This window comes from Thunnus maccoyii, chromosome 19 (genome assembly GCF_910596095.1).
Source record: "Thunnus maccoyii chromosome 19, fThuMac1.1, whole genome shotgun sequence".
NCBI classification, from domain to species: domain Eukaryota; kingdom Metazoa; phylum Chordata; class Actinopteri; order Scombriformes; family Scombridae; genus Thunnus; species Thunnus maccoyii.
Genome location: NC_056551.1, coordinates 2,863,866 through 2,879,632, shown reverse-complemented (window position 1 = coordinate 2,879,632; position 15,767 = coordinate 2,863,866). Strand labels below are relative to the sequence as shown.

General features: G+C 39.9%; 1 protein-coding gene across 1 annotated transcript; it reads right to left on the bottom strand.

The window, feature by feature from the left end:
• Window positions 1-2,966: 2,966 nt before the first annotated feature.
• On the bottom strand, window positions 2,967-15,565 carry crata (carnitine O-acetyltransferase a). Its single transcript, XM_042394872.1, has 14 exons — window positions 15,343-15,565; window positions 13,593-13,889; window positions 11,681-11,799; window positions 11,230-11,283; window positions 10,581-10,746; window positions 10,006-10,180; window positions 9,706-9,884; window positions 6,224-6,324; window positions 5,961-6,080; window positions 5,684-5,806; window positions 5,310-5,445; window positions 4,932-4,994; window positions 3,782-3,919; window positions 2,967-3,434 (listed from the first exon to the last, which is right to left on the bottom strand). Exons 1-14 carry the CDS (start codon window positions 15,367-15,369, stop codon window positions 3,219-3,221), a joined length of 1,914 nt encoding a protein of 637 aa, XP_042250806.1. The 5' UTR covers window positions 15,370-15,565; the 3' UTR covers window positions 2,967-3,218.
• Window positions 15,566-15,767: the final 202 nt, after the last annotated feature.

Here is a 15,767-nt window from a genome sequence, read left to right as displayed (position 1 = left end):
TACAGGGTAAGTCAGGCTTCATTTGGCTGATGGGGAAGTGAAAGTGTGAATCAACTGTAAGAGTGTGGAGATGAGGCCTTGTGTGGTGTCACAGACAAGATGCTACATCTGAGAAACAGATAGCCAGTCAATCACCATATGCAACATGTCAAATGTATACATGTGCTGTAGAATACGTCTTTACAAAATAGAGTGGACACTTTTCTTCAGTACCAGTAAAAAACATTTTGATTAATCCATGTAACTGCAAATTAGTCACAGTCTTATTTTGTATGACAATCTGCTGAAATGATGACTTGAGCAGGTTGTGCTTCCTCCATGTTACCGCCCAGACATATAATGCTTGGATCATGAATCCCCACATGGTCATGTAGGTGAGAGGGAAATTCTGGATAAAATAAGCAGATACACAATAATGTGTTCCGGCCGTGGCTCAGCAGGTAGCACAGGTTGTCCATTGATCACAGACTCGATGATTTCATCTCAAGCTCCTCCTGATCATGTCTTAAGTGTCCTTGACACTGAATACACAAGTACTCCCCTCTGGCAGGCCAGCACCTTGTATGGCATTGGTGTGTGTGTGTGTGAATGAGAAACAAATTGTAAAGCACTTTGTCTGTTAAGGTAGAAAAGTGCTATATGTGTGAAGTCCATTTACCAGTTTACAATTCTAAAGACTACAAATGAATAACAAAAATCCTGCATTGGAGTGTGGAATTTAAAAGATGTGCATGTTTACTGGGCAGGGAGGGTCTCACAAAAGATATGCTACCCACTTGCATTTTGGGAAATGTAGGACCAGTGTTTTGGGGTCTTGATTCATACTAGGGACTAAATGTAAGGATTTTTCAGCCTCTGCTGCTTCCATTTTGATCATTCTTTTTTCAAGTCTGTTTCTTGTGAGTCCCCCAACTTTGTGGAAGTCCAATAGTAAACCACTGAATTAATACAATCACACAATTTCCTGGTTTCTGCTTTTACCAAACATGTCAGGTGCTTGAAAAGGAGACTGTGCAACACAAAAAGCTACTGTAAGGACAAAACCAACAATAACTGATGACAAGTGCTTCAGAAAATAAGAATTTAATTTGGGACAAAGTGTTGAACAATTTGATATTTGATATGATTGTTATATGGATACATGTTTCCTGCTAGACGGTCCTCCCAATATAATTAGCTTCAGTTGTACATTCATAATAATTACATCTCTTTCATTAAACCTACTGTATGTCCACTATCTTGCAAAATAAACATGGATGAAATGCTAATTGGCCAGCACAAGTCAGTCAGTCAAATCTGACATCACTATCTGAGGAAGATTCAGTGATTTTGCAGTTAAATTAAAAAATTAAATTCAGGCAACATTGTATGGCATGGCACTTCACAGAACAAAGCAATAGTATATAATTTCAAACATGGTAACTTTAAACCAATAAAATCATTGAAGCCACTATTTGTAAGACTGCATTCTGACTTTGGTGACTCCTAGTTGTAACAATGCATCATAAAACCACAGAGCCCACTGGGTGTTATATGGTAGCAAATAAAATGTGGAAATCAGAGCGCACAGCTTCATAAACTAAGAGCACATATTGATTAAGTGTCAGGTGAAAAAGGTATTTGGAAGTGTTCAGTGAAGATAGGTTCATGGAAGTGATGAGACTTTCAATACTCTGACCTTCAGAATAAAAGGGGCCCAGGAAAGCTAGAATTGTGCTTTAACAAAGAGTAGCTGTGCAATGGTGAACATGCTACGACCTGCTTTTATTTTACAGAATTACAATTCCCTGGTTTTATTCTGAATGCTAGAGGCACTGTCTGAGACTTTGTGTTCATAATTTTAGGGAATTTTAATTAAACAGAGAACTCTGTTTAACAATCTGTTGAATGGATCCGTATATTTGATTTCTCAATCTGTGCAAAGAGTTTATTATTAAATTACACTGGCCATGTTCATATATATAGATATATCATATTCTATATTTTTATTTTTGGACTCCACTAGAATAGCTTTGTATGATTCACAGTTCAAAAAACTCTTTATCTTATACTGGCCCTTTATGCAGCCCCACAGTTCAGCCTCTGTCTCTAACAGGCAGTTTTAGCTCCTGTCTCTTTAAGGACCCCCTCCCAATGAGCCCACTCTGTTCTGATTGGCTAGCTTTGAGCAGCATGATGTGTGTTAAGTTACTGCTGATGAAAACACAACACTTCCTGCTTTTGCTTCTTCATATTAAAAGCTTTTAAATGACTAAATAAAGGGAGATTTGTATTGTGAAGAATTTATAGGAAATGAAACGTGTTCGCTGAATTAGCGGAGCTTCGTTAATGGCACTAGTCTTCAATAAAACAAGTCAACACAACATATGGAGATATTTGGAGCTATTTGTTCTGTGGATCAGTTAGAAATAATGCAGGGAGGTATAGTACAAGCAGAAACAGCCACAGTGATGATGACGTTTGATTAAGAGCTGCAGACAACCAGCACACCTCCAAAATGTAAACTACTTGTTTTACTTTGCCCTGCTGTGTAATGGAAAAACACTCAGCATGCTAGCTGGAGGCTGATGTAGTGATTTGTGCTAGTCTTTACAGTCAACAGCAGAGCATTTCAAGTGTTTAGCTCTTAGCTTAGACATATTGTGTTTGCTACTGTTCTGGTTGCTTGTGAAAATAACTGGCTATCCTCGTCTAGAAATCGTGGGTAGAGAAACAAAGATGCAAGGGCAGTTAGAATTTCAATGAAGCCCCAAGTGACATAAGAGGGGGCATCAAATCTGAATGGCTTGCTGAATCACATGAGCTCAGAGTGAGCCAGCCCACACAAAACAAACTGGGTGGTCTTATTCCACAGTTTGTGTGTTAGTAAGCACATCAGAGACTCAAATATATATGTACAAGCACTGAAAAAGTGAGTTTTTCATAATATTGCCCTTTTAAAAAAACTGTGTGCATCATCATTAATATAATATTATATGCCTTTGTATTGTACCGCCAGTGGAAAAGCACCTCTCAGTCATTGCACAGCAGAAATCACAGCATAATTTAAAGTGCATAATGATGATCAATAACCAAGGGTGGTGTGCAGTCTTCCAAATGTCACTTGATCACACTGGGAGTGGTTTTCCTATCAAATCTTTGCCATTAGAGTTGTCACTGAGACTAGCCCTGTAGTGTCCACTTCATCCACCAAGAGGTTAGTTAAGTCTGGCGGAGCTTCACAGTTTGGCTCTTGGTGTTTGTTCCAGCAGTGTCCTCATATCCATCAGTGCACCCTCCACAGCTTGGGCCAGATGTGCTGTATTCGTTTCTTTACAGGTGTTAAAAGACGACACTGCAAAGTTGATGTGATCGTTCATGGGATTATAGCACACGCCGTATCCGTTGGGTACAACCGGGCCGAAACACATGACGCAGTCGGTCTTGGATGGTACCTTGTGGAGAGATGAAAATGTAGCAGTTGGTTGGAAAACAGTTTGGGTTAAAAGGGTCAATTGAGGCATATTTTCCCTCTACAAACACTGTTGTGTTCCACTAAGACTGAGTACAAAGTCTACCAGGTAGGCCACAAGACAGTCTTTTGGCTTGGGTGCAAATGTATTTGTGATGTGCGTTTACGTAAATGTTTTGGCATTCAGCAAGCATTTCCCTTTCCTGTGATGTTCTAAAGCAATACAGCTTAAAAAAATAAATTTATGGAGTATTGGGCTATAGGAAAAATATCTTTGCCATTATGTAGTGGTGTCTTCATTTATCTCTCAGTTTAAACCTTGGCCCATACCTGACTTGTAGAGAGCTGGTAGTGTAAAGCTTTGGCGTAGGCGCTGTCTGTGAAGAGATCAGGAATGGAGAGTTTTTCCTCGACAGCCTGCATCTTAAGACCCAAGAGGTGTCTGTCTATGGCCTGACCACTGACTGCCTGTGGGAGTGAAGAGAATAAATTTGTTTGCACTGTTAATCACCAGATGTTAACTACTTAAAAGTAACACTTGTGTTATTGACATCAACATTTATTGTAATGTCCGTTGTCCGACTAAGTATTGATAACACACTTAATACTTCACAAATTAGAACTCTTATTTGATGTACATTTAGTTCATTTTCACTAATACATGAAAATGAACTAAACAGGTTTTATTTATATGAAAAAAAGCAAAACGACTGCAGGCAAGTTATGTAATTGGTGTATGCCTGAACGATGCGTATCACAGGTAACAGCTTTACCCATTACCATCCCCCATCCCCCGCCAGGCCAACCACCTTTTCTGGTGGAAACCCTGTATTTGGTTATAAACCCAACTGAAATTCTGACCTGATAATGAAAATTTAAAAAGGACCAAAGTGCAAGATTTAGAGGTATCTAGTGGAACAGATTGGGCAGAAATGAAATATAATATTCATTCATGTGTTTTCTTTACCTTAGAATGAGACCTTTATATCTGCATAGGGTGTGGGTCCTCTTCCATGGAGCCCACCATGTTGCACCGCCATGTTTCTACAGTAGCCCAAAACGGACAAACCAAACACTGGCTCTAGAGAGGGCTTTCCTGTTTTTTGTGAGTTTCACGGCCACCATAGTTTCTCCTACATGCTTGGAAGTGGAGGGTAAGGAGTATACAGTTGGTTGCAATCTGCAACCTCACCGCTAGATGCCACTAAATCTTACACACTGGTCCTTTAAGGGATCACTAATGTGACTACAACTCATCCTCTGTAAAACGTCCATGTCATGACAATCCATTCAACAGCTGTTGAGATGCTTCACTCAGGACCAAAGTGAAAGATGGATAGACCAACCCCCCCACATTGCCATCCATAGAGCCACACTGCTAGCAGACTAGCATGGCTAATAAAAAATGTTCAGTAACTATCTAAAAAACAGCTAGACTTTCACTGGCCACAAGTATTGAGCTGGTGCTGTGAATACTCACCATATTAGTATAAGACCTGTGTGCTTTTACAGCTTTCTCCATTAGATCGACCTTCTCTGTGTTCTGTTCAAAACAGGAAGAAGACAAGAATGTTACAACTCATTCCTTGTAGTAAGTTAGTGTTTGTTTAACAGTGTTCAAGTATATTTGAAAAGTTGGCTTGAAACTGCAAGTAGAACATTGGAATTCTTCAAAATAAAAACATAAGGTTTCCAGTGATGTTTGAGACTTCATGCTGTGAGTGTGTCTATGGACTGAGGACTGTATCAGCCCAGTGTTGCCATCTCAGAGGTTGTAATCTGAGTCGGCCAGTTTAGTGCCAAAATGGCTGCTGTCAATCACAAATACATTACATCAGAATCTTCCCTTTTATCAAACCTGTTTGCTAGAGTCATCAAAGGCCTTGACAAAGGCAGCTGAGGCACTTGAGGCTGATCGGATCGTATCTGTGCGGCCCAGTCTGAACATACGCAAGGAGGCACTTTCATATGTGGCACAGCACCGCTGATACATCCTGTTGATAGGAGAGGAGACCGTGTGAGAAAACTCTTAGACATACTTGGTGTTTAATATTGCTGAGAGCATTTGTTTATCCATTGCTGGATATGGACACAAACATCTTTGTTACAGCAAAATTGTGCTCTTAAGCTTTTTTAAATGAAAACGCTGGTTACCCTTGGATTAGAATGTAGAGAGTAAATAAAGTCTCCATACAAAACAGTCCATCTCTATATGACTTTTCGGCATCTTACCTGTAGTAGGCCAGCTGGAGCGCCATCTGTATAAAAGCATCAGGGCTCATCTTGTGGGTCTTTGGGACATTTTTCCCAAAGTGGCTAAAGACCATAACCCTCACATCCAGGTCCTGAGCCAGTCTGTGGTGGGAGAAATGTCAGGACAGTCAGACTTTTCTGAGGTTTTTTGGATGATATTTGCAGAAACATTTGTCCCATTGTATCACTATACAATAAATATGTATATATACTTATTTTGCTGGTCAGTGAGTGTCTATATAAAAGCTGCCCTCACATGTTCATGCTCTGCTTGGCCTCCTCAATGTCTTTCTTGATCTCAGGTGTGATGTTGAAGTGTAGTTTCTTGGGCATGGGCAAAGGCACCATGGGAGACCGCACCATCTCTGGCTTCCTCCTGTTTCCACAAACAAGAGCCCAAGAAGAAAGTCACCATTAACTGTACTTAATAAAACCATGGTTTTCTATCTGTGGTCAACCTGTCCATGCTGACAGCACAGTGTCACTGTATAAAGACTAAATAATCTTTGACCTACTTACGTGTATTCTACAACATGGTCAATCAAGGCAACGATGGGTGGGCCCTCAGCTGGCGCATGCTCGTAGTTCGCACCACATGTCCCATCTTCTCCAATAATGAACTGAAAGATTAGAAGATGAAACTTGTAGAGAAACCACACACACAATGAGCATTTGCATTACATCCCAACCCCTGCAAACTGTAAAACTGGTGAAGTAATAATTTGACTGTCAGCAAATTCCTGAGATGTTTCTAAGAATTTTGGGCAAGTCTAAGTCAAGTCTCAAGTCTGTCAAAGCAAGTCAAGTCCTTGAGGGGAAGTCAAAATTAAGACCAATTTTCCATCAGAAGTGCTTTTCAGACAGTTGAACTGCATCTGAAACCCTCTCTCCACACCTCTCAGACACTGGAATTCAGGGACTGTGCCTGACAATTTTTGTAACTTTTCTGTAACCGACATTCACACCAACTTCACACAGTGACTGACAAGCTGTGTGGGAGTGAGAAAGTAGCCAGGGTCTGAATTTTTTTCTCCAACTCTATGTGTCATTCTTTACATGACTAACTCTGTCACTTTTCCTGTTAACAAAGGGAGGCACTAACACTTAACATGTGTTCAGTATTCCCAACTGTATGCATTCATTCTTGGTTACCAGAGGGCTGCTTTCTGTCTTAAATTTACCACAGAAACTGAATCAGGATGAAGCTGTTTAACAAAGCAACTCAGAGGTGATGAGATCAGACTAGTCTTGTTTAGAGTACTACTGATTTAGTATTGCACTCCTATAACATTGCTGGACTCACGATGGACAGTTTTCTAAAAAAGGATCAAAATCTATGCAGCAGAACCAGTGATATCTTTTTTTATTCCATACATTCTTCCTCCTGGTCAAAACCTGGTGCCTACATTACCCACGATGCATCTCAACCACAGACAACTCTCTTGGAGATTTGGGTGTGTTATGCTAGTAGTTGCTAATGTAGCCTGGAGCTGCTAGCCTAAAGCAGAGATGAGGTCACTTCTTTCTAACTCCACACCCCCAGATTATTTTCATTTTCAAACCTGAGTCAGCGTCAGTTGAGGCTAAAGACTACAAGTGACATCACTTGAGGCAATTCATCAGATTTCACACAGCTGTCTCTGGAGACAGAAAAGGCTTTATACTACTTTTTTTCCCCACATAAGTGGTAGTACTCCCCAACACCTAGAAACACATGCTGATGTGTGTATGAACTCAGGTTTTAAGTATGCAATAAGTGCTTCGCATGTCTAATGTGAGTGCAAGCTGACTCATGCTCACAGTGCAGCTGTACTGAGTGACTGCTGGGGTGAAAAAATAGTGTTTCAGTCTTGCACATTGACTGTAACACTGTTTAAGCCTGTGAAGCTAAATCTGAAAACTAGTCTGACCAGTTGCAGACTAGTGGTAACTCAAGCCAGACTTATTTAAAACTCTTTTATGAAACAGATTTCTCTGAAACTAAGCCTGACTTACTGAAGTAAGCCTGGTTTAAGTAGTAATCTGAAAGCTTTATGAAACACCCCCTATGTCATGGAAAACTAAACAACAGATGTATGAGTGAATCTAAAGCCTTTCTACCGTGCTAGGTCTCACATCAACATGCAAGAAAATCAGTAAAAAGTAAAGACAAATTTGAATGGAAAGAAACACATTTCAAGCATAAAGATGCAACAGGGATGATAAGGAATTTAAGGGCTGATAACAATGACAGATAGGAGAGGAAACCATTGCTCTGTTTTGCTCTCCCACCAACCAGACTTGTCCTCCCTTCTGCTTGTTAAGTGAGTCTAAAAGTGAGTAATAGTGTATTGCTTAACCTTATGGCTAATTCCAGTGTTTACCTTATGTGTTGTTTATGTTTGTATATTACTAAAACTCTGTTAAAAGGCCAAATGAGAATGAGTTTAATAATTTATGTTAAGATGAGTAAATACATATGACTGTTCTCTAATGCCATATGTATTTCTCTGTGTAATTTTTACAAACCCACCATTTGATGAAGTAAGGGGGAGAAGTCCATGTCAGCATAAATTTCCTTTTTTGTGAAATCTGTCGCCTCACTCACCCTAATTCCAGTATTTCTCATGTCCTGTATTTGATGTCTCTAGGCTCCAGCCCTCTCCAATTAGGTTATACCTAAAGCATCAATGTTTGGAGCCCTCAACCATCTCTTCAGTAAAGAAATAATTTTAATTTATTATAAACTTAACATGTAGACTAATAAACACCAGACCTTATCTATTAAGTGTGTGTATGATACAAAAACCTTTAAAATAATTTTACATACTGTTGGACTGATTGTGTATCTAAAGCCCTTTGACTCCATTGTTCAGTTCCTCCAAGATTTCAGAGATTGTTTGTGATTATTGCCGCTGCAAAATTTTGGTTGTGCAGCAGCTCAAAAACTGAGATACAATTTTTAATGTTTTATGTGCTCTTATTGTGGTAAAATTGCAGGGATTGGGAAAAATTACAAGCAAAGGAAAAAAGTTTTTTTTTTAAAACTACTACTACTAGTAGTAGTTTTTGTTGGCAGGATTTCTTGAATTTGTGTTAATTATCATGATCACAAAATCACAATTTCCTAGAGGGACTGATTGTTGGAAAGGCTGCAGCTGTTTTACAATATACTGGTAAAAACTGGTAAACTCCCCTCTCCCCATGCAAACAAACAGTAACACAGAGCAGAGCAGAGAGATGCAAAATGTACACACTAACTTACCATAAGTTAGTGTGTACATTAACTTATGGTAAGTTAATGTACACCATCTTGGCAGTGCATGGTGCTCCCTAACTCCCAGCCAATCAAAAATGGCTGAATGGCTGAAACAAGCCACCTAGCGGCTGGCGGACCTGTCACTCAAAGCAGCCATGTCCTTCATTATGCATAACTTTACGGCTTAAAAAAACTTAAAAGGGTGAGTTATAAAAAAATTCACCCCCCGTACAGTTGTCATGAAAGGGGAAATTAACTATAGAGACCAAAACCATTTTTGTACCAGGCTGTAAACATGTTTATTTCTGTTGTAAAGTTGGGCATTTTAACATGGGGGTCTATGGAGAATGACTCGCTTTTGGAGCAAACCTCAAGTGGCCATTCGAGGAACTGCACTTTTTGGCACTTCCACATTGGCTTCGTTTGACAGCCCCATAAGATCCTAAACTTAAAACAAATCCCCGTCAAAAGCTGGTTTTGAAAGGTGTTCCTACTCCACAGCCAAGACTCCAAATTATTGGATGCAAATAACAAATTAATTTTCTTACATATTGGATATATCGGCCACCAATATCCTGCATCCCTAAAGCCCAAACATGTACAGAGCCTGTGCAGAAAGCTTTATGCCCTCATTTGAACTAACAGCTGTAGGAAACGTCATGTAACCATTTTCTTTATTTGAGGTATTACTAACAATTGCACTTTAACTCAGGAAAAGATTGTGTGTGTGTGTGTGTGTGTGTAAAATGCCTCTGTGGGTCACCTGTAGCGTCTTGTCAAACCAGCGGTTGCCACTGTTCCACTGGCTGCCTCCTCCATGCAGCATCTGGACGGCAGCACAGCTGCGGTATGTGTCCTCAGACACTCGAGGCATCGCTCCATCCAGACAAACTGTAAAGATGCTCCTTTGGATAGCCGACACAGATTCTTTGTTGGTCTTATCTGAACACAACATGCACACAAAGCAAACATGATGTTAGCATGGAATCACACTGCAACTGTTAAACAAATGTAGACATTTTTACATACTATATGTAGTCAAATCAGTGGTCTTTTAGCTCACCCTTGATTAGGTTGACATAGGCTTTGCCCCAAGAGTCACGATGCTGGGTGGTGAGGATGCCAACAGGCTCCATGCTGGTCTGTAGTGAAGAGCTGCAGATCCTCTCCAGCTGCACACAGAGCTGATCAGCTGTCAGTGGAGTCCCATCACTGTTATACACGTCCAGCACAAAGAACTGATTCAAAGAGGAGGAAAGATATAACAGACTCAATCAGGCTTCTCATTGTTAGTCAAAATAACAACGGTAGGTGGTAAATATCATCAGCTGTATTTAACTAACACTGATTCACTAAGTTGGACACAAGAAACAATAGTGCAGTTGGTTGTTGTCTGGTTAGTGTGTTCTCTGCACAGAAGCTTTCTTAGAGAGAGAAACACTGGGTGTGGAACCTCAGTATTTGTTGAGTAGCAATCCATATGTGTCTGTAAAACAGACAATCAGAAACTGTCAAGTATCAAAAGGATAGTTGAGAGAGCTCAGAGTAAGTTGAGCTTGCTTTGTGATACAGGCTTCTGGTCCCAGAGGAGCTCAGACACAGATTAATGACTTGGACCACTGATGTTGTGCTCCTCACCTGGAAGTTGTGTACTACAGTGATGTGTTTGGGGGGCTTGGAGCTCTTGGCATGGTTCACCACAGAATCTCTCTTCAGACCAGGGATGCGGCAGGATGAGAGCACTTCATAGTACTGATTCATACACAGCGGCTTCCCACCCAGGTACTCAACTGGCAATGTCTCACTGCAAAACATTCAAGCTCTGCCATTAAAACATTAACTTGACCACGCGATATGACTGGGATATGGGGTTTGATGCACATACAATATTCATGAAAATGTTTGAATTAGAAAAACTATCACAGTATTCCATGTGCATTACAGGCACAAAGTCAGAGTCAGAAAGGGTTTATAGAAGAATTTATAGATTTAATGAAGATAAATTCAGCTCAACTCTTTAAAGAAACAGATTTTATATTTATGGCCTCAGGGGAAAAAAAGCATGACCATCTTCATAGCTAGCAAAAGACACATCTGACAGTTCAAACTGTAAATGAGTGTAATTTAACTGTCCTTTTTTATTGATATTGGTCAATTTTTCATATAATATTAATCATATTTTTCTATCATTAAATTTCTTGCCACAATATATTACTTCATCCTGGGAGGACAGAGATAAATCAAAGTGGTAGGATGATAAAACTCACTTCTGAAGCCCTATACTCACTTGTCAATCATTGTCTTGAAGTCCAAAACACCTGCTATCAGTTTGGCAGCAAACCTAAACAGAGAGAACATGATTATTCATTCGAATGTTGAGTTGTATGAACATTTCCTTATGTTGCTTAAATAAACAGTCTGTGCCTAAAAACATCACTTTTAGAAAGACTGAACTGATCACAGCACAGTGGAGCTGCAATGAGTCATAATGATAGTGATGCATCCAAATCTAATCGACACACTATCTGACTTATTGTGTGTAAATGGCTGCAATTTGTCAGCCGTAACACACACCCACCGCATCTCTGCCTTCTAAAAGAAGCTTATCAAACTGTTGTAAATGGCTTGAATGGGCAATTACATCCACTGTGACTCACAGTAGTAAAAAATAAATAAATAAAACATGAAAGAGTCCAAGGCAGACCAAATTGGTTGAAAGGGGATTGTAGTGTGATCACCTTATTTGTCCTTGCTTATCATGGAAGTTCATGCGGGGCAAGACCAACCCAGGACTTGAATGGACCACCACAGGCAGCCGGTAGTCTAGATAAGCCACCTGAACCCACCACTCTGACAACTACAAAGACACAGAGAAGATAATGGCCAGAAAATGAAGTTCATTATAAAGAAATAAGTCAAATGTCAGTGGAGTTTATAATTAGATTGTGTCAAGAATAAAAAGCAAGAGTTTTATGCCAGGGAGTCATACAGTGCTGCTTGTGAACCCTTTAGAATTTACCCTATTTTTGCATAAATATGACCTAAAACGTGATCAGATTTTTATACAAGTCCTAAAACTAGATAAAGGGAACCCAATTAAACAAATGAGACAAAAACATTGAACTTATTCATTTATTTATTGAGGAAAATTATCCAATCTTACATATTTGTGAGAGGCAAAAGTATGTGAACCCTTGCTTTCAGTAACTGGTGTGATCCCCTTTTGCAGCAACAATTTCAACCAAACGTTTCCAGTAACTGTTTATCAGCTCTGCACATCAGCTTGGAGGAATTTTAGTCCGTTCCTCCTTACACAACAGTCTCAACTCAGGGATGTTGGTGGGCTTCTCAACATGAACCACATGCTTCAGGTCCTTCCACAGCATTTCTAAAGGATTAAGGTCAGGACTTTGACTCAGCTGTTAACTTTCTTCTGCTCTCACTATTCTTTGGTAGAGTGACTTGTGTGTTTAGGGTCGTTGTCTTACTGCATGACCCACTTTCTGTTGAGCTTCAGTTCACAGACAGATACCTTGACATCTTATTGTAGAATTTGCTGATACAACTCAGAATTCGGCGCCTTCAATGATTGCAAGCTGTTCTAGTCCAGAGGCCATAAAGCAGCCCAAACCATGATACTACCACAATCATGTTTCACAGATGGGTTTAGGTTCTTATGCCGGAATGCAGTGTTTGCTCATCACCAAACATAAAACTTCTCATTCAAGCCGAAAAGTTTGATTTTGGTCTTATCAATCCACAGAACGTTTTTCCAATCACCTTCTGGCTTATCCACGTGGTCTTGAGCAATCCGTAGATGGCAGCAATGTTCTTTGTGGAGAGTAGTGGGTTTCTCCTTGCAACTCTGCCATGCACACCACTGATGTTCAATGTTCTCATGATGGTGGACTCATGAACACTGACTGTAGCCACTGCAAGAGAGACCTTTAGTTTCCTAGACGTTACCCTGGGGTCTCTTATGGCCTCCCGGACTATTACACATCTGCTCTTGGTGTGATTTTTGTTGTTCGACCTCTCCTGGGGAGGGTAACAATGGTGTCTTCCATTTGTACAAAATCTGCCTGACAGTAGACTGGAGGAGTCCAAACTCTTCAGAAATGGTTTTGTAACCCTTTCCAGCTTGGTGAGCATCAACAACTCTTCTTCTAAGATCCTAAGAAATCTCCTTTGTTCCAGGCATGACACACTTCTACAAACCTGTGTTGTGAAGCTCAGAGTTTGACAGTGAAGACCCAGATCTCTTTTCTTTAAATAAGGCAGGGCCTGCCAGACTCACACTTGATTGTCATTCCATTGATTGAAACACACGACTCTAATTTCCCCTTCAAATGAATTGATAATCCTAGAGGTTCACATACTTTTGCCACACACAAATATGTAACATTGTATATTTTCCTCACTAAATAAAAAAACATATATAAAGTTTTTGTCTCATTTGTTTAATTGATGTCTTTTTATCTAATTTTAGGATTTGTATGGAAATCTAATCACGTTTTAGGTCATATTTATGCAGAAATAGAGCAAATTCTAAAGGCTTTACAAACTTTCAAGCAGCATTGTATATTCTCACTAAACTTTTTTTTTAAAATTAGAACTGTCCACAGCTCTCGGTCTAGTTGTTGAGCTCACCCAGTTCTCTGTGTTGCGTGCTCTCCTCTCCAGGCCTGTCTGCAGTTTCTCTCCAATCCCTCCAGGCTTCTGAAACTCGTCCACCATCTTTTTTGTGTGTTTCAGCTCATCTACCTCCACGATGGGCTCCAGGGCGGTAAGGTAGCGCTCACAGGTCTGCTGCAGAGGGGGGACAGGCAGACCGGGCAGTCCCTCCTGGTGGGTCAGGTATCTGCCGGTGACCCGGGTCACCGATACAGGCTTCACCAAGTGACCAGGTTTAATCAAGCCACAGGGTTTCGCCATCCCCACCTTCGCCTGAGTGACAAAAGAGTAAATGTGTGTATAGACATTTTGAAGAGTGTGCTGTTGCTACCTCCCCAGTTAACTACATGTTCTAATAACCAAAGAATCAAATGTGAAAAATAACTCTGCTACATGCAACACACTACTCTTTATTCAAGTTATTTTTCACAGCCAGTAAGTTTGTTATCACAGATAACATCTGTTATTACACTGTACCTAACATGACTCCTTCAGCTTGTCAAAAGTAAAACAAAACACTTCAGTAGTCTGATGAATGCAGGTCAATGACATAAAACAGGTCATGCTGAATCTGGCTTCTTAGTGTATTACAATAATATACATTAAAGAACTTTGGTCAAATTTTGGTTTGAAAACGTATTGAAGAAACTGACTTATTTGCAAGGATTTTTTCTGGGGCTAAATCGGTGGCCACGGCTATTTTTGGTTAACAGTTATCATAAATTATTTTATGATACTCTAAAACTCTATCTACTGAGGCTGTTTTAACAACAGTTCTTACATGCAGTGTGTGAACACCTGAAAAGCGACATTTCGCCGGTAGAGGGCAGTCTGTACTTATTTTCAACTTGACTACAGTTTGGAAAATGATGTCAACAAAGGTTTCCCTGCAGTGCATTGATAAGACGAGCATCGAAAATATTTATTACCTATTTTAAAATGTTCCCAGCGCACGTGCGACTTACAATAAGGTGTGACTGCTGCTTTTTTTCATTTAAATGATCAAATTCTAAAGAATATGAGGATCAGGGGTAAAATGCATTAAAGTTATTATCACACAACATAAGCATTTTCAACAAGTCTGGTGTCGCTCATGTTATTGTTACCATATGAATTGGTGAGGCTGAAGAAAAACATCCGTCATGCAAGAAAACAGCTGGCGTCGTAGAAACGTTTAAAGCGTTTCCAGCTTTTTCAGGACTATCTTTATAACTTATGAGCTGTTATTAGTCTGCAGACATGTTCCTTTGTCGAAGAGCAAGTGCAGCTCAGTCTGTGTCAGTGGGATTTGAGTTAACGTTAGCTTTCAGATGCGTTTTCTTATTTCCTTGTCAATTCAGGACAACGTTTATTACAATTCGCTAAACAGTTTTAATTCAAATTAAAGTAAATATGATAGTTCCTGTCAAATAGTCCTCTACTGTCTGTTAGCTGTGTTGAATCTTAGCGAACCGTAATATCACCTTTGACCCAGTTAGCTAACTTACACCGCTATGTCAGTTCATGACGAGCTAGCCAGTATTAGCAAAGATTCCTTCAACACCTGTCTTAACTAATGTTAGTCAACAACATCATTAACATTAAGGCAGTCTCACGCCAGCGTTAATAGTTATTTATAGTCGCCAATGCTGTTATATTTAACCAATGTCATGGAACATTTCGGTAAGCTAATGTTGCCTTGTGACACCAGTATAACGCCAGAGTCAGCTAAACGTACGTTACTCACCATAGTTCTGCTGCAAATGCCCCACATTCTGCATCAAAGAAACGCCCACAGACTGAGCTCTGTCGGTCCCCTAACAGGATGAAAAATTTGTTTAGTTCAATATGTTATCGACCTTTGGTCAAAGCACCTCTGACTTCTCCACCACACAGGACAACTGTCGAACACAATGTGGGTCAAATTGCTCAGCTGTGAATTCTCTGTGCCACCATAAATGAAATAAGTGGGTGTGACTTATTGACTCAGTCATTGGATTGTATTCCAAAGTTTTTAGGAACTTATTTACAACCATCACATCACATCCAATCAAAGATGAAGGAGACACTTATAGTCCGTTCAAATCTTTTATTCTGATCACTGGAAGTAAGTGTGGTTTTGGTCAAAGTTAGATTTTAAATAAGGACCCTGTAGACTTTTTAAAAATATAT

Excerpts from the sequence above, each read along its gene's own strand:
- crata (XM_042394872.1), bottom strand. The coding sequence starts at position 15,369 with ATGTGGGGCATTTGCAGCAGAACTATG. Across the intron at positions 11,284-11,680 it reads GATAAGCAAGGACAAATAAG|GTTTGCTGCCAAACTGATAG; the intron begins GTGATCACACTA and ends CTCTCTGTTTAG. Across the intron at positions 5,446-5,683 it reads CTCCAGCTGGCCTACTACAG|GATGTATCAGCGGTGCTGTG; the intron begins GTAAGATGCCGA and ends TCCTATCAACAG.